Source organism: Ammospiza nelsoni, chromosome 5 (genome assembly GCF_027579445.1).
Source record: "Ammospiza nelsoni isolate bAmmNel1 chromosome 5, bAmmNel1.pri, whole genome shotgun sequence".
Classification (NCBI taxonomy): Eukaryota; Metazoa; Chordata; class Aves; order Passeriformes; family Passerellidae; genus Ammospiza; species Ammospiza nelsoni.
In genome coordinates, this window is record NC_080637.1 from 30,526,213 (window position 1) to 30,548,834 (window position 22,622).

Below are 22,622 nucleotides of genomic sequence, written 5' to 3' on the forward strand. Positions count from 1 at the left end.
CATCCCAATGTAATTTCAGTTTCCTTTTAAAAAATCATTGCACCATCTCATTCATCTCACAAGATAAGCAATGTTCCCATTCTTGTGAGAAATAAGGTGTAGAAAAGACTGCTTCTCATGTTATTTAAGTTGATGGAATTGCCTGATTGTAAAGGTGAGCCTAATGGTTCAGCTTGTCAAGCAGCATTCTAGGGGAAGGGCTTCTGCCCTGCTATGAAGTTCATGTGTGAGGGCAGACACCTTATGAGACTGGGGCCCTTCCAGACATGATCACTCTTTCCTAATGGATAGCTTGATTTTTAGGGTTCTTGTTCAAAGAATGATCATCATGCAAAACCTGTTTGAAGTTATGCTTCAGATGCATGTAACCAAATGCTGAAATACAAAATAAGCAAGTGGAAGACATTAAATTGTGGACTCAAGCACATGGTGGTCCCACAGTACTTCCTCTCCATGATCCCCAAGAGCAGAATACTGATTAACACCTTCTTAAAGGCCTGCAACACTGTGAAAATGAGTAATTCAAGTTACACAAACATGACACTAAAATGAGGACTAGAAAGGAATGCAGGCATTCATCCCTCATCAGGATGGGCTTTGAAATTTGAGCAAACACATAAACACTGTGCACACACAGAAAGCATCCTAAAAAAATAAAATAATGAACAGCTACTAAGTGAGGATTCCAGGAAAACATGGTATGCAATCTTATAATTAATGCAACCTTAATTAAGGATTTCCTAATTTCAGAGCATATAACTACCCCTCCTAAGTATTCCTTTTGTAGTGTTTTGCTGAACACATGACACACTGATTTACAACTCTAGTGTCCCTCAACCAATTCTGAATATTTGGGACAGATATTCATATGACATGATACAGATTTATGGAGAACCAAGAACACATATGCTACATTGGTTTGTACCCAGTTTCCAAAATGGAAGCAAACCAGGCATACCAGTTTTGTAACTTTTTACATAAGCAGTTATTCTTCTCCTGGAGATTCAAATGAAGGAAAGTGGCATAGGAATTTAGGAAGACTTAGTCATTTATTACACTTACACAAGATCTAACACATTGGGTCTTGTCTCCAGCTATGCCTTTTCCACAAAAGAAATTACTTAATGCAAGTTCCTTGTGGAATTTGATCTCTCATGCCCAGACTTGTTCTCTTTACCCTTGTAGTGTCATAAGTTTTGGATATAGTTGCATACCATTTTCCTCTCCCTCTCTTCTGAAAAGTGCTCAGTAAGTTAAATATACATGAAATCAAAGGCACACTTTCAGCATCATCTCTAAAGAAAATCCTCCAAATGCCTCCCCCAAGAAAAACATCACACCCTTGCTTAGGATTATTTGTTTATTTATTTCAGTTAAAACAAACATACAATGTTTCATTGAAACTGTGCTGCTGGCCACCAGTCTAGCCAGCAGTGGTAGCTAGGCTGCTGGCCTCTCCCAGGAGGGTGGGTATTTACATATGTACACGGATGTACCGCGGGAGGGACGCGCGCTGGATCGCAGAGGTGGCTAACTGCTGCATTCAGGGAATCCTAACATCCATGGTGAATTTCAGAGAGAGAAAGTACACATGAACCTCAACAATGCTTTCTATGGACCCAAGTGATTCCGGTGTTTATTGCAACATATACATTTGTAATAAATACAGTCTTAGTGTTTTCTTACACACCTTAGGCATAACACACTCCTTTCATCTCTGTAAGCATTACACTGTTGAAAAAGGCTCTTTCCTTTGACAGCTGTTACACAGATGTACAATATGGACAACTCCTTGAAATGCTGTAACAATCAGTAATGAGAGAGGAATATATACATAAATTCTGGACTCCAAACCTACATCATATACATTATACTTACAGTATATACACACATACAATTTATGTACATAGACTATCATAAATATTGAAAAATAGTTTTAGTTTTAATGGATTAATGCTTTATAAATAACATGTTACATTTATGACTGAAATATCATGGAAGACAGTAATGTCTAACTGAGGTGACAGAACAGTGGTTTAATACTGAAGCTGCTCTTTTAGGTGGTTTGCAATGTAGGTAACTTTAAACAGACAGGTTTGGAAAAAATAATAATTAAAAAAAAAAATCACATGTTGGAAATCGACCCAGCCAAGTGGAACTCAACTGTTGCAGGTGAAGAGTCAGTCATCAAATTATATAACACATAATGTATAATCTGGAAATTGCTACATTCAGAGAATTAGTGACATGTACAATACACTATGAGGTGTCATCGCAATAATCTTCTTCCCTTCTGGTTGCCAAGAAGGACTTGGTAGTCACTTCTTACTAACAACTCCTTCCTCTTCTATGCTCTGAGAAAGGAGGATATTTCTCACTTTCTTTCCTCTTTTTAAAGGGAAGAATTTCATCCCTTATGTGCTACAAATTGCTCAAAGGTAGACAACATTTTAATCCTCTTCCACCTTTACACATTTGTGGAGGAAGAAGAAAAGCTGCCAAAGTACTGAGGAGGCACGTGCTCAGCACTTCTGTGGAGATCAGGTAACATGGGATAGTTAGCCATGGATGTACAGTACCTGAGGCAGAGAAGTACCTACAGAGCATTAGTCAGTGCTGACTCCAGGATCATTAATTGCCAGTTGAGTACCACTGAATTAATTATACAAATAACACATGAGGAATATAACTTGTCATTACAGTTTTACAATATAGTCTTAGTGACCAGTACTTACAGTCATGCAGAAGTATCAATACAAAATACCTGCAGTTGTTTTTCCATAGATTTTAAATGGCTGGGCAGAGCTTGACATTATCTGCCAAATGGTGACTATTGTTTAGATTTATTTCTGTTTAATTCTACAAGAGCAAAAAAGTCTCAGGCACTGTTTAATCAATGGATTACAGGCCTTTACTTGGTCTCCCTGACACGATGACTGAGTGGGACTTCATAAATGAGATTTTTAAAGCATCGTGTCAGATGAAGACAGTTGACCACATTGCCATGACTATTTCATTAATAATCTCTATCTAGGCTTTTGTACCCAATATTGCTGTTTGAGAACCTCTTATAAGCCAAGTACACTGTTATACAAATGCTACCTCTCTTCAACCTGGGACAAGAATGAAAGAGCAAACATGCACTAGAAACAAAACAGCTCATCACAACCATACAGCACCTGCTTCATCAGATAGGGCTCACTAGAAACATGTCTATTTCTGAAGCAAACAAGTATGAGATGACTATCCAGTCTATGAGGTTATCTTTAATACTACTACACAGTATAAATTGGAAGAGGAATCCCAGTTGTGTATGTGAAGAGAGTTTGTACCAAGCATGAAATATTGGTGGTTATTTTGTGAATTTGACTCAGAATAATCAAGTAATTCAAAATCCAATAATGGATGAGGAATTTGAGAAATACTGTACAGTTTTTAAATATTATACAACTAGAAGACTACATTAGGACTTTTTTGTTTTCCTACAGAGTGTTTCAAGATAGGTTGGATAGAAAAAAATCCCAACAAACATTGTTACAACTGACAATGGACCTTAATAATAAAAGGAACTTGAGGAGGAAATTTTGTATTAATGGCATCATATGCTCCAGTGCCATTCAGTTTCTACCTATAACAGGAAAAGAAAACCCAAAAAGCAAAAACCCCAGACCCTGTTTTACTCAATTGCACTACTGAGTACCTCAAGAAGGGAAATGTTAATGCCATCTTTTCAATTTTAGATTACCTACGCTTTTCTCAAATGTACCCTTTTATAAAGGGTGGGTTTTTTTGAAGTTTGAAAATTTGCATTTCCACACCATTTTTGGTAACTCTAGTAACTTATGTAAGTCTGAAATGATTTTCAGGATTATTTTCTCTAAGGGAGCTTCAAGGGAAGCATTTAGTATCCGAAAACTTTGACCTGAATTGGCTTATTTTCTGTTTTGGTCATTAGAAGCATTTTAAAAATAAAATTTCTTCTAACTATGCCTCTACAGAATCATAAAGCATGTTGAGGGAAAGGACCCATCAGAATCACCATGTCCATTTCCTGGCTCTTCACAGGACACCCCAAGAATCACACCATGTGCCTGAGAGTTGTCCAAACACTTCTTGCATTCTGTCAGGCTGGTGCTGTGACCACTTTCCTGGGGAACCTGTTCCAGTGCCCAACCACCCTCTGGGTAAAAAAACCTTTTCCTGATATCCAACCTAAACTTCCCTGACTCAGCTTCATAACCTTTTCTTGGGTCCTGTCACTGGTGACATGAGTTAAGAGATCAAGAAAGTCAAACTAAGTTTAATTTAGGACACTAATTAAATATTTTTCCAAGCTCTTCTATGTTATTTTCTCATTCTTTTTAGAAAAATGTTTCTTAAAGTCAAAATAGTGCTTTTGAGGTCCATAAGAATTTTTGGTACAAAAAATAATAGTGTTTCTCTCTTTCTCTTGCTCTCTCATTGGTTATTTAAACACTTTGCTGTAAATTAAAGAGTTCTTTCTCACATCAAATGGTTCCATTAGGCACATTCAAGTAAAATAACAAAATATCCAAGTAACAATGACGAAAGCCAAACATGGCTTGATAAAAGTCTACAGAGAGTTCTGTCCATTCTCTGGAATGGAATAAAGTTGTCACTTCCTTCAGCCAGACACTCACGTGGTTTGATGTCAATATCCACTTCCATCATGCAGAATAGTTTCTTAAAGACACAGTTCAGATATTCTACAATCAGAAGAACCATCAACAAAGAATCTGCCTTTTAAAGGAAGCTGAATAGCTCGTTTTCATTCCCAGTAGGTATCTGAGTGAACACTGGCATTTGAAGTGGTGTATTACAGAGATTAAATCAGGGCAGTTAATGGCCATCAGATTTAACATTCTGGATCCAGTCTAGAATAATCAGTGTCATACACCCAGTCATCACAAGTATACCACTTAGAAAGAAGAACGAAGCCTGAAAAAGAAAACAGAAAAGAAGTATTTCAGATTCTGCTATGACACTGTTGGTAAAACACAACATTCACCTATAAATTAATGCCCATGAACTAGCACAAATGCCATTGCTCACAGAGCACAAAATAAAAGAGACAAGAGATCAAGTCAATGACAAGGAGCTAAGTGTCTTTCTTATATTTGGGGTCCTTTCTCAAATCAGAAAGTACATTTATTTTCAGTAGAGCAGACCTCACCCTCAGCTAAGGGAAGTGAATGTAGCTGCTGATAACCAGTCAGGCTATGCCACTGTGCTAACTTGACTGTCTCAGTATATCTGACTGCATTATGAGGCACTATGTCTACGATTAGTAAGAGCACCAAGAACAATCAAGATAACCCAAACAACTGGCAGATATGAGCTTTTATGCAGAAAACTATGTAAATAAGTCTTAAAAGAATATTTGAAGAATGTTAAGGTTCTTTAAATACAGTTCTTAGGGTATTCTGTTGAAATCTGTCTCTTAGCAGCAACAGAATGACCCAGCTACTGCTGAGATTTGGGGCCACTGAGAGAAGTCACTGAAGTGAACTGAGTCTTGTGATGGCCAGTTCCTTGGTTTTGAGTTCCTGCAGCTCCTTACGACTACACAAGATAACATTAAATGCTAATTCACTGACTACCTTCAACAGAAGTTCAAAATTCATAAATCATGAAGATATTAAATTTTTTTGTTTTGAATTAGTAAGCAAATTCTTAGTTACATAGTTGTCTATAGTAGTTCCATATTTGTCTATACATACCCCAATCTTTTGCACTGACTTCATTGGTTCCTTCTTCACTAATTTGATATAGAAGGCAGAAGGAAGTATAAAGATCAGCATGGCAGCCGCAGAAGCACCTGTAGAGAAAAAGCATGGAAATAAATACTCATAAACAGGTAAATATACTCTAATTAGACTGGAACTGCTTTTTCTGAAATGCAAAAGACTGCTTGATCTGATAAGAAAATGCTTACCAATGAATCCAAAGATGTCTCGAATAGTAGGGACAAAGATAACAAGCAGGTTGGTAAATGCCAGGAGAGAAATGGTAATGGAACAGTGACGCCACCAGCTGAACTCCTTCCCTGCCCACAGCAGCTGGGTAATGGAACTGCGGATCTTTGGAAGACAGGGGGAAAAAAAAGAGACAGTTTAGTCTTCATTTTGGAAGACAGTGATTTGGCACCTGAATTAGACCTCCCTTCTGAAAGTATTTTAACATAACTTTCCTGAATGCTTCAGATTTTAATAGAGGGTGAAAGACAAAAGTAATATGGAGAAAAAAAAAAAAAAAAAACAAGGAAAAGTATCTGGTTTGAACAAAAATTCCAGGAAATTTTGTGCCATCTAGGGACGCTGCTCAACAATATACACATAAATGGCCAGATTGCCACCACAAGGTATGTACAAAAACATGCTGGCTTCTGTAAACTGATTATACAACAGTGTAAGCTTTTTTACAGAGGGGCAATCTGTTTCATTTCTCCAATATAATCATAGCAGGAAAACTGTATAACTGAATATATTTGTATTACTGTTTAGTAAATGTTACATATTTATTGAATTAACAGTATAGCTAAAATTTATCAAGTTTAGCAGAATAAATTTCCTTTTTCAGTTAAGAGAAAAACTCTTCAGTTTTTCAATTAATAAACAGGAGTTGCCAAATCACTAAATGACTGAAGCAGTATAGTTGTTTAAAAAATAATTACTTACAGGGAAAATAACTACAGGTACAGTGAGGGTGACAGCCATAAGTACAGCAAGACGCACAATAAGAAGGAGAACATCAGCACCCAGATAAGCAGAGTAGGTGTGAAGCAGCTCTGGTTCAACTTTTCCTATAAAGAAAACAGTGTTTTAGTTAGATTTTGTTGACATACTTCTTAAACATGTGTTTCTGCTCCAGATTCCACGCAAATTTTACAGTTACATAATCCATATGAACTGAAAGCCTCAAGAGCTCCTCTAAGAATGTATCCATTTTACACAGGAATGACTTGGAGGCACAGAATCTGGCTTAATCCAATTTTAATCCTATGTCTTGGGCCTAATTCTATTACTGATCTCCTTTAGGGTGTGCACTTACAGAAGTACTAAAAAAAAAGCCCAAGTAACAGTGTATATTTAGAATGCATAGTAAATGCTTGCTTGTTCTATTTTTAAAATAACACTCTGATTTTGCAGAACATAAGTCATTCAAAGAAAGCAGAGAGACAATATTTACCATAAAATGTCAAGTATCCAAAGAGAGCAGCCAACAGATACATGAGGAACATGGCAAAAAAAGATACATAGGACACATTCATCATTCTTTTACGGCTTCGGCTGTAAGAAAAAGTAACATTGTTAGTGGTGAGAACATACTCTGTTTCATACTCTATTTGTTTGTTCAGTGAAATTACAAATCTATATCTAACACTTACCCTTTCAGTTCTTCATAAATAGGAAGAATTGCAGGATGACAGACAAAGGAAAATGTTAGGATTGGGACAGCATAAACAGTCTGAAAAAAAAAAAAAGTTTCTTAAGTATCTCAACAGACATTAGAAATTTACTTTACAAAATCATCAGGAGATTCTTCAGTTTTTGCCTTATTTGGTAATAAAGACCAGCTATTCTTTACAATGGAAACTACAGAAAAAGTTTAAACAAGTTCATATTTTCTTAAACCCAGATCAAGAGGTACCAAATAGTCTCAAATTTCACTGAATTCCATGGTGAGGTGAATGTATTTGCATTCAAAATTATTTTCAGCAACTCACAGGCTTAAAAGTGATTAGATCTTGAACTTGCTATTGTGGATTACACATGGAGATTCATCACTGTAATTGGGAGCATTCATGAGTCAAGAATTTGTGACTGGGAACAAGTCAAACATCCTATTTGCACACTTCTACAATTTTCTTCATTTTGTCCTGCAATCTACTTATTAAAATGCTTCATTAACTTTTTAGAGAAAGCTTGAGAAATGCGGTGCTAAAGAGTGAGAGATGTGTTTTTTGCCACTTGAACAGGCACTTCAAGCTCCTCTAATTTCTGTGTATTGGGCATGTGGAAAAACCCAGTCTCCATGAGGTAAACGGTGTCCAAGTCTACTGGAACAGAAAGTCTTAACACATCCCGATTTTAAAACTGGGCAACTGCTTGAAAGAAAAATTATCTTATTTATCTACTGCATACTTGTTCTCAGTTATTCTCCACAGAGTATCTGATTTTTTTGGTCAGTTACCTGTGAATTGAAGATGAAATATTTTGGCTTGCACATATCCTCACTTGTTATATTTTCAGCTACCAAAGGTGCCACTGTTGCATTAAGTAATGTCACATTCATGATGACACTGTCCGCAGGACAAGGAATCTGAAACATCTTCCAAATGACCTAGAAATAAAGCCACGTATTTATTACTTTGACTAATGCAAGATGTGAAAATTTTTAGAAACTGCTTAATTTCGCTTTGAAATGCAGTTTTACAAGCACTGTAAAGTTTACAACAAGTTTACAAGATTATACTTACAACAATCAGAAAGAAGACCATGCAAAGCAAGGAAAATCCACTGGTATAGCCCAAATACCCTGTGATCAAGAAAGACAAAAAAAATCTAAGATATAATTAACAGAAACATCATTCAAGTCAAAACAGAATGGCAAAATATATTCTGTCAAGTGATCTCTTTAGATTGTCATTTCCTTAGCATTACACAGAACAAATTAATTATTCATTGAGTTTCTGCTAATCCCAACCCAGATCTGAAGGTTCTGAAAGACATATTAGGGTCTGCACATACAGTGAGTCTGTAATGTTAAACTTTTTAACTTACAAGAAAAGGAAACAAACTAAAAAATCTCACAGAAGCAACCATATGAATTGTTTATTGTATACTAAGAATGATATAGTATTAATTTTAACAGCACACACAATCGGGTAACTTAGCCTTTTTCCTTCTGTTTTTACTGATTTACTTCTAGAAAATAGTAATTTGAGAGAGTAATTCACATTGAGACTCTCAGTTACTGAAGTTCCACTACAGGATTCTCTGAATAAACAGCCTGTTATCTGAATTATTCACACATATCACTGAATTACAGCTATTTCAGATAAAGCATCTGGCATGAACATTCTGTTACTCCTCAGGATGTAAAATGAGAAGATGCTGCCCAGAGTTAGCAGCCCTACTCTTTGAAGGCTGTTACAGGATAGCTGGTAACAATATTGTACTATTTCACCATTGACCAAAATAGGTCAAGTTTTGTGATAAGAACAGAAATAATCCTATCTGCTGTCTTTTCATCTTCCACAAACACATCTATAATTTAGTATACTTGTCTTGGTTTTTTTTTTCCTTTCTTCAAGGAGATTGACAGCAATTACCTAAATGCTAATTAGTCCCAAGTCACAAGTTTGGAGACAGCTATTAATTCACACAGCATTTCAAGACTCAAACATTGCATCAACACATTTCACCACAGTTCTTCCAATGGGTTTTTATTTTAAATGCTCTCTACTACTTACCTAGATTTTTCAGCAGGGACAGGGGAAGAATGAGAATGACAGACACCAGCAGCACTAAATAGTCACCATTGAGATACCATTCTCTGTAGAAAAGAAGGTAATATTTGTAAGTAATCAAGTATTTAAAAAATGCATTTGCAGTTTAGTCTTATGTCTTATTTTCTACAACATATGGCTCCTTAAAAAATGCACTACCTGATGTCACAAATGACAGCATTTAATTTCCTATATGGACCTAACACCCTACAATAGCTTCTTATCTCACCCCAAACCTGCATTGTGCCTTTCCTTTAGTGTCCTTTTATAAAAATAATAACATCTGGAAGTCAGAAGACAGAAAAGTAAATGATTGGTTAGAAAAAAGTCAAGTGGGATCAATCACAGAAAAAATGTAATTTTCTTAAGTGCTGGTTCCCAATTCTCCAGATGCGTTAGAATACTGCAGGGCCCCAGCAGGGTTTCCATTTTTAATATAAATAAAATTCTATTGGGTGCCCTGTGGGAATTAAAGAAAAACAGGTGAGGGCTGAAGGTAAGGCAATAGCTCAAGCCCACTGGCTGAGAAAACTCCAACAAGCACTGGGAGTCTCTTGGAGGCACATTTCGTCCCTTTCAGTAGGGAAAACATGGTAAGAACTTCAGGGGCTTTTTCCTTCAGAACATTTCTGCCATTTTTTCTGTAAGAAGCAGAAAAATGTTTTTCACAAAACACTTTTGAGCATTAGAAGATTAACATCTTTTTTGAAACACATAAAACCGAAGTCCTACAGGACCATCTTATATGCTTTAAGCAATTAAAGTAACACTAAGTTACACATTTATTCCCAAGTATTAATACTTTACATCCTATTATGATATAATTTAACAGTATTTATTTTAAAATGTACTGTATGCTATTTAGGTAAAAAATTTAATTTGACATTTGTATATGCAAACAAGTTGCTGAATTATAGCCTTTTATATGGTAATGGAAATATGGAATAATTAACAGACTTGCTCTGGATTTACATAATAAATGCAAAAATGATGTAGCCATCTCTTTCCTCAGATGGTTACCTGGGATAGATGTAAAAAAGGAGTATTATTTTAAAAACTTCAGATGTATAGGACATTGACACCATACACCTTTTGTTGTCTATTTTTAAAACATAGTAGACTTTTGGCAAATTTAAAAGAAATCACAACAAAGAAATTTCTTGCAGTTGATACAATCACAAGAACATGCACTGCTATTGTGCATACCATAGAGAGGCCATCAGGACTTTCAGATCAAGGACTTCAAAGTTTTTCCGTCCTGAAGAGTAAAGAATGGGATTGTGCAGTTTTAAAATATAGCCAAGTACTTTAGAAGTTGCTAAACAAATTTTAATAATGGAGCTAGTATTTACAATATTGTCTCAGAAGTCCAGAAGTTTTTTTACAGTAAACATTATTTTGGGACACTCAAACAGGTAAGTGCTTACATTTCGGGCCCCAGGCTGCCAGAGTGGAATCCATGCCAATGGTAGCCACCCAGACTCCCCTAAGCAATGCATGGAGAGAGTCAGTTAAATGGGGTTCACGATTGCCAGAGCACTGAGAAAATATTTACTTTAAATCAGTGTACCTAGTGCCAGCCAACAAGAAAGCATTTAAGACAGAGATGTCAATTTCTTAATTTTCTCTGCCAGATTTGCAGAGCAGCAGCTGTATCCAGAGAGATTCACAGACTTTAACTTTCCCTCTTGAATTGCAACCAGTTTTGAATTCTTTACTGAAGATGGGACAGTTAAAAAATATTTGCCTCCGAGCCCCCTTCTAAATACTGGCTACTTCAGGGGCTCTATTAAGAATCGAAAAATATGGACTTGAATTCAGCCAAAGGAGATAAATTAAACTTCCCAGCAAAGAATTTGTAAACATAACACTACTAAGTAAATAGGGTAGGTGCAGTATTTGAGTACATTTAAAAAAATTAAAAGAAAGGAAAAAAAATATGGCTAGCAATGTTATTATGACAGTATTTATCAGCAAGCTGAATGAACACCACCAAATGGCTTGAACCCCTTGGGGAACACGGCAGAAAAATGCCTACCTTCTGAACTCAGGCTTAGGTGTAAGTTGGAGTCTTGAGCTGCTCAGCCCTCTCAAGACTGGGACACTTCAGGACAAGGCACAGAAGTACAACTCTGAAGAGTGAGATTTATAGCACTTAACTCTATCCATCTGAACTCAGGCATCTTGTTTTTACACACCCTCTCAATACAGAGTGATATGATCACCTGTTCTTTGGAGACACACAAAATGTGTCTAAGGTGCGCCAAACTGATCACTACAGAGGATCACCCTTCTCCCCTGATTGTACTAGGACCATTGTAATGGTGAACTCAAAATAGGGTTAGATAAAATGAATCCTCTTTTTAAAGCCAAGCAGGAAAGCCACTCTGGAGTCAAGGTGTCTCCAGGGCTAGATGGCAAGGCATCTACCACTCTAGTCGTAGGTATATAAACTCTGGTTTAGGTCAATATTTAGTCTCTGAATCTTTTTGAGAACTGTTCCCTAAGACATTCCTTCCATAACTGCACCTTAGTCTTACATTTAATCACTTGCCACAGTATTGATACTGGAAAACTAAATTAATCAGACCAAACAATTTTGAATGCATTAAGAAAATAAATTAAAAAAACCCAACAAAACAACAACAAAAAAAAAACCAACCACAATCACATTTATCTTTCCTCATCAAGTGTATGTACTGACTGGTACATACATTAACACTTACCTGATGTTCTTTACAGAACAGCTTTCTGCAATATGATGCAATACCTGTATTTTTCTACCCTTTCCCCAGGTCAGGCTGGATCTAAATGAAGTGAAGCACTCAGGGGAAGGGAAAACTTACTGTATCTGTCTGAATAAGAAGCTACCCTATGGTGTACCGAACGTGGTCTTCATATAAAAGTATATACAGTCTCCGTATTTGTTTCTCCTAATAGTTTCTCTGATGAGGAGTTCTAACACCTACCCTGTGGTCTCTTCGATGTTCATAAATGTCTTGATGACCAATGGTAACTCATATTTCACTATGAAGAGGTAGCTTGACATAGCTGTAGGTGAATAACATCATAGATCATTACAAATATAGAATATGCCACATGATGCAAGAATCACATAACATGTTTCATAACTTCACTTGAACACAAGTAGTTAGTGAACACATGTTGTGTGACAAATAAGTCTCCAAGAATAAGCAGGAAACAATCACTATTGACAGTACAGACATTTTAAGATCTTGTCCTCACCTCCAATGTTCTGCATTGTAATTGATCCAGAAGCAGCAAGTTTTCCAGCCATACCAAAAGCCTTCATTCCCAACTGTTCATATAATAAAGATCCTAAAAGAAAGTACGATATCCCATTGGAGGGGTGTATTTCAAGAAAATACCATAAGAAACAAATACTATGTATTTGCCTACCTCCTTCATTGGCAGTCTTCAAAAGAAGATGCACTGAATACAACGAAAATATTGAGACAAACAGCAGGAGAATCCTGGGGAGAGAAAAACACACAAATCTGTAATAACCATAAACATATTAAATAAAAATGTATCAAATATAAACATTATCCATATTAGGATATTATATGGGGAAGGATTCTAAGGTCAGCCAAAAGTGTTCTGAAAACCCAATTAATGCTGTGTATAGAAAGGATTTTATACTAAATTGCATTTCAGAAGCATATAAAGAAATTCTACTGTGGCTTGAACAACGATTCTATTCAGTCTAAAGTAGCATAACCACCACCAAGAGTCAGGCTATTGTACTTGGCTATATTTGGTAATAAATAACTTAGCAAAGTATCAATGGGAATGCGTGCAGGTGGAGGGGAAGGTTTGCATCCTTGTAAGAAACTGTATTTTTCCCGTCTTCCTGCCCCTGTTCAACACTGAGGCTAACTAACTACAGCTGAAGTGAAGATTATCTCTTGGTCTTAAAAAAGATCAGCTTTTCAGCTTAAACTTGTGTTATGTTCTTCTTTTACGTAAGGATGAAACTGCAAAAGCCTTAAAGAATTGACTGAAAATTCAGACTCATTGACAGCTGTGTTTTCAAATGAAAATACACATCTATTGCCATTTAAAAAAATTCTTTCCTCAAAAATTAACTCTTCAGATGTGCTTACATGGGAATCGCTAGTGGCTTGTTTATCTTCCCCACAGCTTTTACAGGCAATGCATATTATTTCCAGAAGCACATTTGCATCACCTAAAATTCGGGTCTCTCAACAACAAATCTCTCCCACAACAAATGCACTTCCTGGAGTGGCACGCTAGGGGGGACTTCTCGGCTGCTGGAGAACACAGTGGAAAATTACAAGGCATTAAATAAAAAACCCCAGTCTTTCTTATACCAATACAAGCATTTTGCTTAATAGGAAACCTGAGAATCAGCATATCAAAAATGGCTTAAAAAGGGCAAACTTTGCTTCCCAGAATACATTTCCTTTTGTGTCATTTTTAATGTTGGTAAAGTTAGTAAATGCAGCACAAAGAACTGGAAACAAAAAGATCTGAGAAGCTTCACAGATCTGCGTAGGAAACTTACGTTACTGCGCCAATTCACTAACACATGCACACAAATAAACCTCTCTATTTCTGACAGGTAGAGATTAACTAGGATTTGACTCAGCCATCGTGTAGAAACAGCTCAGCTGAGATGTGCCAGGGTTACACTACTTTAAAACAGCACAGACCCAACCCTGGGCCTCTCAGTCCTAACATGGAATCGCTGCCTACAGTGCAGACAAGATCAGTCAGCAAACTCATCTTCAAGCTCTCTGTTTCTGGCTTCCAGACCATTCTATTCATTTATTTAGTGCTGACACAAGTGACAAGTCACAGCACTTACACAAGTGCCTCCACAGTCTTCGAGGAACTTACTGCCCTAATCAACTGCATCTGGATCTGATTCTGTAACCTAGTTATTAAGGGCTGCCTTAATGCCCTCACTGTCATCATAAATCCTCAGTATCATCTGTGATTAACTGCTTTCCTGCCTCAGAACTGTACGATCTACAAGTTTTGAAAGGTAACAAGCTAGTTTGTCTTTGAAACAGCACTAATGCACACAAGATCTGAATGCAGCATCTGGAAATAAAAAGCAACTAAATTGCCTCAGCATCCAATTGGTAAATTCACAGTTTTAAACAATTTTTTCCTCAGAAAAGAGGACCCTCAAAGTCTGTTCAAATAGCTAACCTTAAATGCTCTTTTTTCCTCTCCTCAGAGACATTCTAATGTGCATTATATTGATTAGCTTTCATGTGCTGCAGAACATCTTTAGAGCATGAATAATTATTCTAGACTCACGCTAAGTCATTAGTTCAGTTTAGCATCACCTAAGCAAGTGAAAATCTTAGTAAAAGATTAACAAATCACCATGTGTTCAAAATCCTTTAATCCGAAATTCACACATAGGTAGTTTCCTCAGGAAACTTGAGCACCACCCCATACACTGTGAAACATCTGGAAGTAAATCTGACCTACTTTCTGGAAATCTGGCAGCAGAGTCAGGGAAATTTTGAACTAAACATTGCTCTTCACATGTTCTTGAACATTCAGCACATTGATCTATTTCCAGGATAAAAACACAAAGCTCCTTTAAACATACCCATGGATACTCATTTGCAGTCAAGTCACTGATAATACATGTTGTGTGAGCTGAACTGCCTCCAATACATGAAAAATGTACTTCCCAAGACATTTAAAAGCACATAACTGGATCCTCATGTCATTTCCAATTACATTTCTGTAGTTCTGCCCTACACCTCAAAGCTTTCGCCAGTGTAGACAGGCCAATAAAGACAGGCTGGTTATTCCACACCCCTCCCTTGCAGGCAGACAGAAATTTTTATAGGTGTAACTGAAACCATGCCCCTGAAGAGAGTGAGAGCACAGCAATAAAACAGACTTCTTTATTGGTTAAGTACATTGTAACTCTGTAGGCACAGTGATGTCAGCTGAGGAAAGTGAGACCACATCCCTGATTGGAACTTGGATAATAAAAGTTTCAGGGGAAGTCTATCAGTTATTAACGGAGAAACTACAGCTAAGTCAAGTAAAATTCACTGTAAAATGTTTTTGAGGGTTGCAGAACTTGCAATGAATCGGTTTAATTTTTGCAGGTTCTTCTGAATATATCACAATCCTTAAATTCAAAACAAGCCTAAAGTGCAATTCTGCACCTATGAAAATTACTGGATGTTTTCTATGGGGTCATATTCTTACACCATGTATTTTTCCATTGAATATGAATTACACACCAGAAAGATGGGGGGATTTTGATGAATCAAAAGATACTTACACAAAAAGAGCAATTCCAGTGTTAGCCATGGCAAAAGAAAGACCAAGGATGCCACTACCCACAATAGCATTGCTCAGATTAAATACTGACATTCCAAAGGAAGTAGTACCCGGATGCTGAGGAAAGATGGATAGGTAATAGTTAATAGAGTTATTAGTCATCTCAGAATTAAACATAAAATTGGCAGTACATTTTTGTTTGTTTGTTTGTTTATTTGGAACGTCATTGCCGGGTACTTACATACTGAGTTTCGTATTTCTTTTTTCCAAGATTGGAATCGAGCAAGAAATTTTGGTTTTCCGGATCAATATCTGCATAGTGGCTGCAAAACAACGTCACATCATTAGTGACTCTTACGGGAACCTTACACATTCACTTCCCGATCGGCATTTCCGATCCATTTCGAAGGGAAAAGGAAAAACCGACGGAATGACCCCGAGAGAACCACCCCACCTGCGACGGTGTAAGGGCGCGGAGCGTTGCGCCCGTCCCCGGCCGCAGCGCTTCCCGTGTTTCCGTACGGATTTGCCGACAGACGCTCGGCACCGCCGGGTCCCCGGCCGGCGCCGCCCGCCGCGGGAGCTCCCTCACCTCTTCATGGCAGCCGGCTTGGTGGGGTAGGGGTAGCTGAAGTCGTTGCTGTTGGAGCTGTAGCTGCTGCTGTCCTCGTCGGGCGAGATGTTGAACTTGCCCATCTCGGCGCTGCTCATGCTGGCGGGCGGGGGTCGGGGCTCGGCCGCTCTTTTGTCCTTGCCGGCGGGACGCGCCGCGCCTGCCTGGGGGCGGGAGGCGACGTCAGTGCCGCAGCGGGCGCGAGCCCGTCACGTGGCCCCGCGGCCCCCGCCCGCCGCCGCCGCCGAATGGAAAAGTACCAGGCGCGCGGGGCGGGGGGCGCGCGGACAAAGGTGAGCCCCGCGCGGGGCGGGGGCGCGCGGCCCGCACCGGCACCAACACCGACACCAGCACCGGCATCGCCCGCACCGACAGCGACAGCGGCACCGCACCGAGACAGCGGCACCGCCACGCCGCACTCCCACCCCCTCCCCCCCCTCCGCCTCCCCGCCCCGATAGCGGAGAGCAGACTGATGCAACACCGATGCGCGATTGTCACATCGGCTGCCGGAGCCTCCCGCCCCGCGGCTCTCCCTCCCTGTGTTTACCTCCCGCCCCCCCGCCGGCGACACCGCGCGACCCGGCGTTTCCAACGGGAAAACGCAAACCGGTCGCGGCACCGCGTCGCGCCGCAGTCGCTCTGCGGGTTTGCCGCCTTTCCGGGATGCGGTGGCGGCGCATCCCTACGCGCGTCTCGGCGGAGCCCGGCAGGGTCTTGGCGACAAGCCGGGGCGCTGCCACCGCACAAAGGCGCGAAGGACGAGCCGCGCTCCGTCCGAAAAGTCACCCCGTTCTTCCTGGCGGCCCGGTAATAGCCAGCCCCTGCCATACCTTCTACGCACGAGCTTGAAAGCGAGGGTTTCTCCCGAAGCCTCGGAATAACGAGATTCTCCTGTCTGCGCTGCTACTTCTCGCAAGGGAAAAAAGAGCCCTTAACTATGAAATGTCAGCGAAAACAAACCCCTAGATAAATAAAGGTAGAAAAAAAAATCGCGTAAAAAAGTCAGAGGTATCAAAAGGAAAGAAAATCTCGCGTCTGTATCGCTCCGGCGTCCCTCCCGCTCTGACGGCCCCCTCGGGGCGCCGCGGCTCTTCAGGCAGGAATGTGGGCGTGTCACGGCAGGGGCGCGGCGCCCGCCCGCCCGCCCGCCCGCCCGCTGCCGCGCCGCCCCCCGCCCTGCCCGACTGACCCCCTGCCGCCGCCCGGGCCGGGGCTGGGGGCACAGCGGGCAGGGGCGTCCGAGGGCTGGGAGCCGGGCACCGGCGGGGGTCGGGAGCGCGGCCGCTGGCACATGAGCCGAGCAGCTCTCCAGTGTTTACATTGGGGCACTGGTTTAGACGGGACGCTGCGGTGCTTGTCAGACGCGCTCTCTCTGAGAGGCGCTTCCACCGGCCCAGTGCAGCATCCGCAGCGTGACTGCAGCACCCGGTGGCCACCGGTTCACCCGGGATCTGCCTCCCTCTTCCACCCCGCGGCTGCCCCCGGCGCGGGCCGAGGTGCCGCGGACCCACCATAGCTGCCCGGTGCAGTCACTCGCTATTTTTAACACCCGCAGCAGCGCACGTGCGAGTCCGGAGCCCGAGGGCAGCCGACAGACAGACTGCCCGAACGCTTCCTTCGGGAAGTGAACCGGAATGACAGACTCCCCCCAGTGATGTGATTCACCATAAACCCCATGCAGGGAAGAGAGGGGGAAACAGAACATCCTGCTTCCTTTTCCAGAAGATTTGGAGAGCTTTGCTGCTCGGCCCCCTGTGGAAGTGGACGGCGGGGTTTTACTGTCCACAGGCACGGTGCAGGGACACGGCTCCGAAGGAGGCTTGACAGGGGTGGGGGGGAGGGGCCGCTTGGCTGCTGTCTCTGGCGGGACAGGGGGTGCAAATCAGCCTCCCCGGCTCCTGTCCTCGCCGCACCAGTGCACTTCCACGCCAGGCTGGGGCTGCCAGCCTCGAGTGTGGAGGATGCCTTGCTTGAGTCGCTTGACCCCCTGCGTTATCGCCCTCGCTCCCTTCTTCTGCAGCATCGAGAGCCCGTGGAGGGTGCGAGGGTCGGCTGCCTGTCTGCTGTGCCGGGGCAGCGGCGGCCGCCGGGACACGAGAGCAGTTCCCACCCTCGAGGGACCGCGAATCCCTCACCACCATCCCCGCTCCTGGGCCCCCTGCAGTGCCCGCGGCTCTGACGGGGACACGACCCTCCCCAGGGCAGGGACGGGCGGGGGGACGGTGACTCTGTCCCGCGACTGTCGCCGAGGCAGGCGGGCGGGAAGCAGGGGTGAAGCGGGCGGGAAGGCGCCGAGCGGCGGCACCCGACCGCCACCGCCGCCGAAGATTCTGGACCGCCCCCGCCGACGCCGGGGTGGGGGGCGGGCGTGGAAGCCGGGAAGGGGCGGGGAGCGGCGAGGGCGCGCCCAGGAGATGCAGGAGCCGAAAATTTTCCATCGCTGCAGTGGTCCCCCGCCCCCATCCGGCGCGGCACGTCGGGCGTCCCCCGCAGCGCGGCGCGGCGGGGCGGCAGCAGGAGCGGCAGCGGGCGGGACGCGCTGCGGCGCCTTCCGCGCAGCCCGGGGCGCCCAGGGGCGGCGGCGCACCTGCTTCCGCGGCTGCGGCGATTGCAATGACCCCCGAGCTCGGCGTGCGGCGTTCTGGGCTGGGAGCGGCTCCTGCCCTGCGCTCCCGCCGGTGCGCGGCGCCCGCCTTCGCCCGGGCTGCGGAGCGCGGCTCGGGGTGGTGCAGTCCCCACAGGAGCGCCAGTCCACGGCGTTTTGGTCCTCCGAAAGTCTGCACAACGGGCAATTTACAAAGGCTTCGGCAACCTGCCGGGTTAAATCAAAAGGCTGCATCGCTCGCCTTCCCAGCGCAGTCACGGCGATATGTAAATAAGCACTACTGCGGGGAGCGCAGGGCACACTCTTTTTCCAACGGGAATGGGAATGCCTGACGCCTTTCTCAGTCAATCCCATTCTTCGGGTGTCAGCAGTTCTGTGAAATTACAGAGTACATGACAGAGGTCAAGGTGACCTGTTTGTTGTGGGTTTTGCTAGTGTAGCAACAGACGTAATGACGTATTCGTAACGTTTTTAGGACTGTATCATCCATTTCAAGGCAAGTGCACAGATTCCGTGCATGGTAAAGCGCCCTACATGCGCATGATAAATACAGCAACCATCTCTATAAATGTGATCTGGTTGTCGTGGACAGTACAGCTTTTAAAGAAGCTTAAATCAGATTTTTTAGCAAAATAAAAGTTCTACTCTACAAGTGCTTGATTTTATTTTTTCTAGAACTGTCCTCATTTTATATAGAAAACGATGCTGAGGTTTTGTTGCTCATTTACTAGAAGAAAGATTGGTAAAATGCACCCAGGAAGAAAAATTGCTGTATTTCTAATGGCCCCATTATTGGAACTCTGCAACATGTGAGTGCAATCTGCACTGCTCCAGAATATTGAGTCTGTAAAATTTTACCCATGCAGTCTGTTTGCTGGTTCAAATGATCTGCTTTTTTCAAGTGGTTTTAAGTAATGCCTCACTGATTGAATTATAATTTTCCTGACTTTGTAATTGCCAAGAATGTCCTTGGCAAAACATACGCAGAATGTGTTTCATCCAATTTTGAAATGTATTTTGTAATCGGAATAATAAAAGTTAATATTCATCAGTTCCTCCCACCATAGTTTCAACGATTCATTTGTTTTCATTGTCATGCTTTTCTTTCTCTCTTTTTTAAAATGTTCTTTTGTTCTTTTTTCCCCCTTTCCTTTGTTTTTTCATCCTCCTTATCCCTAACTCACCCTCATTTTTATACCTTCCATTTGTTTACTTTTTATTTTGTTCTTTTGTGTGCATTGACACACTGGCAGGTTCCTTACAAAGTCTGAGCATTTAGGATAGTTAAGAATAAAATTTTTTACTTATGGTCTGGAGTTTCTCTTCCTGTTTTGTGTTTTAAGGCTGTTGTAAAAGAAACTGTAAGTTTGTTAGTTTGTTGTTAGTTAGGTGTTGTAAAAATTGAATTGTGTTCACTGACACAAGTAGAAATTAACTAGAGTTTTCACTTTATTATATGGGGAGGTAATGGGGGTTTTGTAGCTGAAGAACTATCTGCTGTGTACTTCTAAATGTCAGTTTGCAGTGGAGAGCTACCTGTAGATTGATACCTCACTGTAACATCACCTGTAATTCTTCATCCTGTGAATGGTTTCCTTTAAAATTTGACTATTTGTTTTTATATTTAGAAAAAGAACTAGCTTTCAAGTGCCTTTTTTTTTCCTTATGTTTTAGCGAATGAAAGGCCTTTATAATACGGAAGGGTTTTTTTCATGCTATTTCTTCCTACATATATAAGTAAATCTTGAGAGATATCATAAAACTATCTGTAACACACATCCAGTAGAGTCATTTATGTTTATGGTATGCATGGAAAAGTTATGTGTACAATAATACTGTTAAAGTCTGTTCACAGGGCTTTTAGATGATGCTTCCTAAATTGCCCAAAAGATATCTAATGAAATATGTAATATTTCAAAGCACTCTGTACTAATAGCTACATAACATTCATTTTGTCTGTGCCCAGCATGAATAATATAAAAATCCCAACAGAGTAGAGATCTGCATCAGGTGAAACCCTCAGTACTGCCAAGAGTCTGGGGAAGGATGGTAGTGCCGAACAGTAACAGAGACCTGAGAGCTGTGATGTGTCCCGAGTGAAACATCTGCACTACTGTCTGCATGACAGATGCAGTCTGTCATGAGGAAGAGCTGGAAGTATGGGTGAGTAGGGAAAGCAAGGATTCATGGTTTAGCTGCAGAGACTCAGTGGTCCACAAAGATGCAGGCGGGGCTAATGGGTTCCACCATCCTTCCTACCAGTTTGGTTCATGATTCTTACCTCACATGGACTGCCTGTGGCATGCAATTAATGAAATTATAGGTTCTGATTGTATGCTTTCTTAAACAAAACTTCCACTGAAGCCAAGAGGTATTACGAGTGCATAAGGAATGCAGGATTGCATATCCTGCCTCTTGGGCTTTGTGATGGTGTGTTGGAGCTACATATTAAACTTGGTTTAAGCCTTAATTTTTTCCCTCTGTGTTTATTCTAGTCTAGTTTCAGTTTTGCAATATGAAAATAACAAGATCACTATGTTAAAATAAAAGCGGCACTATTCTTTCAAAAAATTAGTACATTTACTATAATTATAACTTGGATTTAAGCCAAAAGGAGGGATCAATTCTGAGTTTTAAAACCATCAGATTATGCTGTTGTACTGCAATAAACTCAGAACAGTGAAAGCTGCATGTGATATGTAGTACTAATCAACTCCAAGAAATTGTCAGCCTTAAATGGACATTGCCAGCTGCTATAAAAATAGTTATTACTTAATATTTTTAACTCTGTAACATTTTTAGGAGTTTTAAAAATAGTGTTTCTCTGTTAATCTTGATTCATCTTTTCCACTCAGCAAACTCTGATGTTTTTTCCTGTGTGAAATTTGCATAAGTTTTTAAGGTTGTGGTGTTTGTTTTTGCTTTTGTTTTTGTTTTATTTTGTTTTAGTTTTAGTATTGTTTTAGTTTTATTTTGTTTTTGTTTTGTATAGTACAAATCTAGAAAAGCTTTGGAAATGGTATTTGTTAATTAACTGAAACTCTTGTCATTTTATATAAGCCATTCCACATATTTTTGTTTAGATTCTTATGGGAATAAGAGCTACTATTTTTGTTCTTTTACCATTTGCTGGTGGCAGAGAGTATAAATTAAGATATGCATTTGGATTCCCAGAGATGTTATTGCCATTACTACAGCAGTCTGTGCATCAGTATCATTTATTGTGTCAGTAGATCTTGGAGGACATTGTTTGCCAACCAAATAGTGCTTCACATCTTTGGAGAGTCACTTGCATTTTTGTGTGTCCCCTAAAAATAGTGTAAGTTTAAGAAATTAGATGAAGTTATCTGGGCACATTGCTATGCAAGAGGTGTATGCAGAAGGAAATAAAACTGGAACAACTGTGTAGTTGTGAAGAAGTTTCTGTGATTTTACCAGACAGGATAATTGTGTATGCTCTGATATGGCAAAGAAAAAGGCCAGTTAGGGCAGGAGTTCAACAAGCACTGTATTTTGATGGATAACAAAGTCCCAGTGAACCAGGAAAATCAGCTCCTCACTTTGT

General features: G+C 41.1%; 1 protein-coding gene across 4 annotated transcripts; it reads right to left on the reverse strand.

Moving 5' to 3' along the window:
* Positions 1-1,346: 1,346 nt before the first annotated feature.
* Positions 1,347-17,516, reverse strand: SLC38A2 (solute carrier family 38 member 2). Of its 4 annotated transcripts, none has more exons than XM_059471775.1 (16): positions 17,283-17,516; positions 16,431-16,615; positions 16,080-16,161; positions 15,840-15,955; positions 12,953-13,026; positions 12,779-12,871; positions 12,502-12,583; positions 9,497-9,579; positions 8,501-8,559; positions 8,215-8,364; positions 7,409-7,488; positions 7,210-7,310; positions 6,699-6,823; positions 5,957-6,101; positions 5,742-5,839; positions 1,347-4,959 (listed from the first exon to the last, which is right to left on the reverse strand). In XM_059471775.1, exons 2-16 carry the CDS (start codon positions 16,547-16,549, stop codon positions 4,861-4,863), a joined length of 1,506 nt encoding a protein of 501 aa, XP_059327758.1. In that variant the 5' UTR covers positions 16,550-16,615; positions 17,283-17,516; the 3' UTR covers positions 1,347-4,860. The 4 variants fall into 4 exon arrangements, with proteins under 4 accessions (XP_059327758.1, XP_059327760.1, XP_059327757.1 ...); XM_059471777.1 differs by lacking the exon at positions 17,283-17,516 and adding an exon at positions 13,660-13,827 and having other exon boundaries at positions 16,293-16,521; XM_059471774.1 differs by having other exon boundaries at positions 5,742-6,101.
* Between the last annotated feature and the right edge of the window lie 5,106 nt (positions 17,517-22,622).